We start from the raw sequence: 6,965 nt of genomic DNA on the forward strand, positions 1-6,965 counted from the left end.
AAGTTTTAAATCCGTGACACTGCTATACAAACCGAAACGTACAAACCTGCAAATAATGCCATTTTTCTCAAGAATGGCTTTCTGTAGGCGATTTTCTCAAGGGACAATATATTTTTTAAATTAATCGATTTTTTCAATGTTGCTACCAGTTTTAAAAAAATACGACCACTCTAAAAGTTTTGACCACTAAAAGGGAGAGCTAACCGGAAAAACTATCATCCAGTAGGTATATCGATTTGACTAAAGCTTAATGATACGCCATAATAGTCCAAATAAATGTGCCAAATTTTAATGCTATCGGTAAAAGGGTTATGAAGTTATTAATTAAATTAGTATTATTTTTGACAACTTTGAAGGCCTGTTACTCAAAAACCAAAAAGTTTTTATTTAACTTTTTTTTCTTAGATCATATTTATTTATTGTCGTGAATATGCAGTCAAACGTTATCGGTTAAATTTGCGGATACCCTGTATATTTACCACTAGTCCACATTAAAGTCCACCTGTAAACCGCTTGTACATATAGAGCATTTTTTTCGGATTTAGAGAATAATATGGTGAAACTTGCTTAATATTATGTATGAAATTATATCAAAAGTTAAAAAAAAACTTGTTTCTGATGACAACATAAAACAGTATACACGATAAAAAGATTTAAAATAATTTCTTACGTAGGTATACCTACTAACTAGTTATACTTACTGTGCGAGTACCTATATACTTCTTATAATTAAATAGTAATAGCTTAATGTAAATAAGCAAATTCAGATGATGATGCAAAAAGCATGAGATTGATGGTCAGTTAATTAAAAAACAAATAACAAAACGGCAACTGCGATAACAAGAAATACACGTGATAGGTACCTTTATACAATTATTATTACATCATAATGTTCCCGTAAACTATAAATATTAAGAAGACCCACTTGAATATTAGTTACCCTCAAATTCCTCGTTACCTAGTAAAGAAATTAAGTACTAAAACTTCAAACATATAATAAGTATGTAGGGGAAATATAAATAAATAAATAAATAAATAAATAAATAAATAAATCTCTGGTCCATCAAGCTGCGTGATATAATTTAAACTGAAAACGTTGTATGAAAATCGGTATGGTGGAATAATTTTTTGATGGTTGACCCGTCATCGTCGTGGACTTTTTGACGTTTCAAGAGGTATACTGTTTTCTTCTTTAGACGAAACTTTGAAACCATTAGCTGGTATTTACATATGCTGTGCATGATTTGTAACCATTACTTGATTGACCTGACTTGATTTTCGCTTATATAGTTTCCAAGTTCCAAATAATTTATCCTTTTGCTTCAATTGAAATTATGTAGACTCTATTTCTATTGCTTCTCTTTAGAGTTTTGGTCAAAATCTTTCCTCTATCTCACCAGAATTATGGTCTATTGTCTCCTGAGTCTGTCCTGTGCTGCGATAGACCTAAATACAGAAGAACATAGATAATTTCAATGGAGACGAGGGGTTAGGTTAATAGCTTGAAATAATTCTGATCATTTTTAAAATTATACACTTTTTATTATCAGCTATACATTTCTCTATTTGAATTTTCTTGAGGTAATTTAAAATAATTCTGAAGATTCTGGTTATATTAAATTATGAATGTTCTTCGACTTGTATACTCAAAAACTTTGTTTTATTTTTAGTTCACTAATGATAGTTTTGACTAATGAAATTGTACTGAAATGTTTAAACTTATTACATCAACTATTTGCAGTTGATTCTATGCGAAAGCAAATAAATGATAAACATTGGAGACAGTCGAGGTATGTACACATTTAAAAAATAAACTTGAATGTGTGATGATGAAATAATGTTGAACAATAATAATTGTTCAGAATCGGTATTGGTAGGAGCGTAATATTTTTTAATTCCTAGAGAGACGTAGTGAATATAGCGTATTCACAAATAAGAATATAATATTACCATAATATAAAATGAAACATTTAATATGAATATTAGATTCTTTTTAGACCTGTGTGTGAATTAAAAAAAAAATCCCGGATATTCTGATATTCACAAGTGTTGAATGAATTATAGAAACAGTCTTCCAGAGATTGTAACATAAAAGTCAAAATTCATGGTCTCCCGTTACTGCAGCTTGATTTGAATTATACGTTCAATTGTCGAAAGGTCTGACAATAAATGTGTTTATTGTTTCACGTGAGGGCGACAAAAAAAAAACAGCTTTCTGATCCTATAAAACTGACTATAAATATTCCGGACACAAAACCTTAAAAATGGTTGTTTTCCTGAACAATCACCACTGTACTCAAACTTAGTATTTCTGTTGTCAGTTTGAGAACGATAGTGTTGACAACGAAAACGAGATTTTGAAACTAGAAGTAAACAATCAAATGAAATGAGTAAATCTTTGAACGCTAAGTCATGTTGCCTTTGTGTCAGTTTAGAGATAAAGATTTGGTCGTCAACATTTTTCCAATTTGCGGCCTACCAAAAAAGTCTTCTTTCAATTTTGCGTTGGACTTTTCTGGGTACTGTTTTCTCATATCCTCAACATATTTGACGTCATGGAAGCGGCACCACCTTAATTTAATATCGCTACCTATTTACATCAAAACATCTTCAGAAATTTATTAGTTTACCAAAATATTAAATTTATTCCATACTACATCAGCGCATTGTACACGAATGTTCATTGATCTAAGGTGAGTAAGAAACTGACCACCTGCTGTCTGCCTTCATTTTTATGCCAAAAAGAAAATATTTATACTAACTTGAGAGGCAGAAGAAGCCGGCACTTTTATCTCTTTATTACCCCAGGTATTTTTAAATAAATCGTAATCGGTAACACAACACAACTGTTAAAAAATGTGTTATTCTGTTTATTTTGTATCATTTGATTTTTCAAGGTCTACAGAGTTTAACAGGGATGTTGTAAGAGATTTTTAGAGCCGATTTAGCTCGTCCAAACAAATCAAGCAAGAGTAACAGTTTTTTAAAAACGATTCCTAAAGGCTCTATGAGCTTTCAAAAATTCAAAATGAAACAGTTTTCTATTGTTCAAGAACCTTTTAGGATATAGACATGAAATTTGGACAGTGGTGTTCCTCCATAGCAATTATTTTTATACTATATATTTGAGCAAATGTTAACCAACACGTTTCGGGTTTTCTGCCAAAAAAGTTACTTGATATTTGACATTATAATAGCCAGATTGGTCGTCAGATGTCTCACCTGATGAGGACAAGTCCGAAACAGATATATGTCAAGTGATTCAACTGACAAATAATCCTAACTGTCCTTTTAGCTACTGCAGTTATGTTCTGTGATGTCCTTTTATATGTATATTAACATAATTATTGTTACTTCAAATGTTGGTGTTTCATATGAGAGAACCACAGTACCAAATTTGAGATATGTGTCCTTAATTGCTCTTAAACTCTATTTCACCAGTCTTTGAAGACATATTTAGACCTTTTCCGCCTTAGGTAGAGGAGGAGGAAAGACAGCTCCAGCTAGCTTTAGAAGCTACTGCCTACCACCAACTCAATCCTAGGAGAACGCGGAGGTCACTGGATACGTCCAGCATGCCTCCAGGATGGAGTAGACCGTCAACAAGGTTTTCTTCGGTGGGAGGCTATAGTAGCCTCCTGGAGCCGCCAACCAGACCACACTCACGGCTGCCGTGCTTCATCGATGAGGATTCTCTTCCAGAAGATACAGGGTCTCTCTATGAAGATGTTTATTATAATAGGTACGTTCAAAAAACCATTTTTAAACATATTAAAACACATGTTATCATTAGAGTTAACAACGCGTAATAAACAACTGAAATACAAGTATTTAATTTAACAACTGTGTATACACTTTGACGACTATGCATGGAAGAAAATCCAAATAAAAAGTACGAATATACGAAAATCTATTTTTCAGCCATCTTAACGTGCCGAGAAGGTCTAGCAACATAACCTGCTCATCCTCGGGGAGCTCCTACTTGGAGCGGCGTGACTCAGCCGTTGCACTAGGTCTTCCCGCCCTGCCAGCGCACAAATGCAAAAATTCGAGGCGCCTGTCGTCGCCGCTACCCGAAATTTACGACTTCTACTACCCCATTGACATCAGGGTCACCCAGCCCACACCAGGGGGCTCACCTTGCGGAAGCGACCGCGCCCTATACGACCGCGTCCTGGACCCGCCGAATCTGAAGCCGAAGCTGGCCCCTCTGGCTTCCATAAGCAGCTGTAACAGCTCGCTGGGTACTGACTACCCCGACTTCGAGACCCAGTCTTACGCTAGCGACTCCGTGTTCCATGACGAAGAAGAGGAAGACACCGACAACGAGATAGAAGAGTTCTCTACCGACAGTGACGTTAACAGTGACGAGGGGGCTTGCTATGGCGGCCGGCCCAGACTTAGTGCTTCCAGCGCCACACCTACCGCTAGTGACAGACCTCCGTGTGTCGTGCCAGGATCATCAAAGTCATCTTCCACTTTGGTGGGAAGCCAGGAGAAGGAACTGTCGCAGCTGTCGTTAACTGAGAGTGTGCGCAGGATGTCCGCTTCTAGTGGTAGGCTAGATGAAAGGACCACCTGGGCCCAAGAGACTCTGTTTTAAATTATACTATTAAGAAAGGTAACTGGCAAAATTACATACTGTTATTTAAGAAAATTTCAAGTGTTTTAAGTGGATAATATGGATGATTCTTTTGGACGTTGTTAAGTTTATTTAAAGACTGAACTAATCAAAATAATTTCTTTTTCGAATAAGTTATTATCCACAAAATAACGTAACTTTACTCCAATTTAACCATATCTCAATCTGTGACTGTTTCTGAGATAAAAATATTCACATATTAAGTTTGATGCACTCTATGTGTATGTACAGCTGTGAACACAAAAAGGTTTCCCACCTAAGACGTTTAAAAGTGTTTAAAAAACGAACTTAATAGATCCCTGTTTTACAAAGGACTAAAAAACAATTTACGTTAGAAATTTTTAGTGTCTACTGCTGTACATACAAGTTTATTTGTATCCGTTGCTGTACATACAAGTTTATTTGATGAGTTTCGGGACCTTAATATTAAAAAAGATTGATTGCATGATTAACAGCAATAAGTAATATTTTTTACAACTTCAGCGATGTAAAAATAGCAATAGATCACAAGTGCTTAAATTGAGAGGTAAAGCATTTGAGTAGTTTCTATCTATAGACTATCTAAATTTAAATTCTTTTATTACGACAATTACCCGTTTACTACTTGTTTGTTTTGACTAACTCGAAGAGAAATAGCTAAAGCTTGATTGTTTAAATAAAAAAACATATTATTTTTTCCGAAACAATTCGTTATGTTTGTTATAGAATTGAACGTTTTTCTGAAGGGCAAAACTTGTTTAAGTCATTTTGAAAACATTTTTCTCGAAATATCGGCATCAATCTTAATTTTTAAAAACAATTGACTATCAAGTTTTTATGATTGTTTTATTTTCAATTGTTTTATTTCTAAACGAACCTTACAAACCTGTTAACAATTGATAACAGTTGGTTAAACATGGTATACAAATATTTAACTATAAGTTTAATTCACCAGATACATACAATTATCGATATTTGCAATTATTATTCTAAGAATTGTTGAGGTATTTGTTGTTTTTCTTTAAACTGTAGTTTTTAATGTTGGTAAGTTCTGATAAATTTGAATTAGTACCTATCAAATAGCGAATGAAACTTGCAATCAAATACGTGTATATTATTCCTATGATTAAAAAAACCTTTTCAAATATCAAACCAATGAGTGTAATCAAAAAATATTTTGCCAGTTACCTGTTCTGTAATCGATGTCTGTTATTGTATATTGTTATACATATATACACTACTAACAAGCCATTTCAACATCATCTCTATTAAGGCTCATAAAATGTGTTTTTATTTATAAATATTTATGCTATTAAATAGTTTAATAATAATTATTACATCAGTATTACTTACAGATTTGATATGTCTAAAATGGCGAGGGATCAGGAAAACGTGGTTTAATTATCCACTATCGAATTATTTTGGTCAAACTAAAATGAAAATAATTAATAAATCAAATTTTCAATAAATCTTTATGTTTAAGTTTATGTGAACAAGACATATCTGTGTCTTTTTTGTTTATAATATTTTAGTACCCCTTACCTATTATCTATCGTTACTTAAAATACTGTAAAAATGCCAAGGGTTTTTTTAACGTTTTATTCAGTTTTTTCTTTGTCAGAATTTAAAAGATTTTTTTTGTAAACGTTTATATCATTGGGAAGATGAATATTGAATCATTATCATATGAAAACACAGACATATGTTCAAGATATGAAACGCATTCATAGCTATTAACAATATGTCTGTTAATCTAAATATAACAATGTGATTAAATGATAATCTGTAAATAATTGATAAAACCTTTCATCGATTCATCATAAAGAATATTTTCCCATTCTACATCTGTCTCACCTATATGTGATATGTTATAATTACTTTATGAGACATAATTTTTATATCAAAACAGTTGACTTTATTAGTAACTAGGTCATTGTCGAAATAGGCAGATAAATATAAATGAAAAGTAAATACTGAAAATGTTATTTTGTTATAGATTTTCTATAAACTATTGTAGTTTTCTAATTATAATATCAGTCATTCTGTTCTGTTTATGGATTATGATTAATAGCCATAGGAAGTTTTGTATTCAGGACAGTTTCAGGTTGTTTCATGTTTAATGGTATAGAGTAGATTAATCTGTGTATAATATGTCTTGTACAGGAAAGATTGTATAGAACAAGTTATACTGCGTTACAGTTCTTTTATCGTTGTGGTAAACATACAATAAATGTATTAATTGTTTATCCTTTGTTTCAGTTTATATTCCAGAGAGTGGTGTCCCCATGTTTGGTTCAAAATTTTGGTAATGGATGGAGTATGAAAAGATAATAGCGGTGAAAAG

The 6,965-nt window shown here is 32.6% G+C and overlaps 1 protein-coding gene across 2 annotated transcripts in view; it reads left to right on the forward strand.

The window, feature by feature from the left end:
• LOC108912602 overlaps positions 1 to 6,958 on the forward strand; it is a 29,535-nt gene extending 22,577 nt beyond the window's left edge. The window contains exons 3-5 of one of the 2 annotated variants that reach the window (XR_001964564.1): positions 3,477 to 3,742; positions 3,922 to 5,665; positions 6,881 to 6,958. Coding sequence is in view for 1 of the 2 variants with exons in the window: in XM_018717878.1 (XP_018573394.1) it covers positions 3,477 to 3,742; positions 3,922 to 4,603 (948 nt within the window). In the remaining variant the exon portion in view is untranslated. Of the gene's footprint in view, positions 1 to 3,476; positions 3,743 to 3,921; positions 6,813 to 6,880 lie in introns of those variants that run through there. The other variant, XM_018717878.1, reaches the window with a different exon arrangement.
• The last annotated feature ends 7 nt before the right edge of the window (positions 6,959 to 6,965 follow it).

This window comes from Anoplophora glabripennis, unplaced genomic scaffold (assembly GCF_000390285.2).
Source record: "Anoplophora glabripennis isolate ALB-LARVAE unplaced genomic scaffold, Agla_2.0 scaffold296, whole genome shotgun sequence".
NCBI classification, from domain to species: domain Eukaryota; kingdom Metazoa; phylum Arthropoda; class Insecta; order Coleoptera; family Cerambycidae; genus Anoplophora; species Anoplophora glabripennis.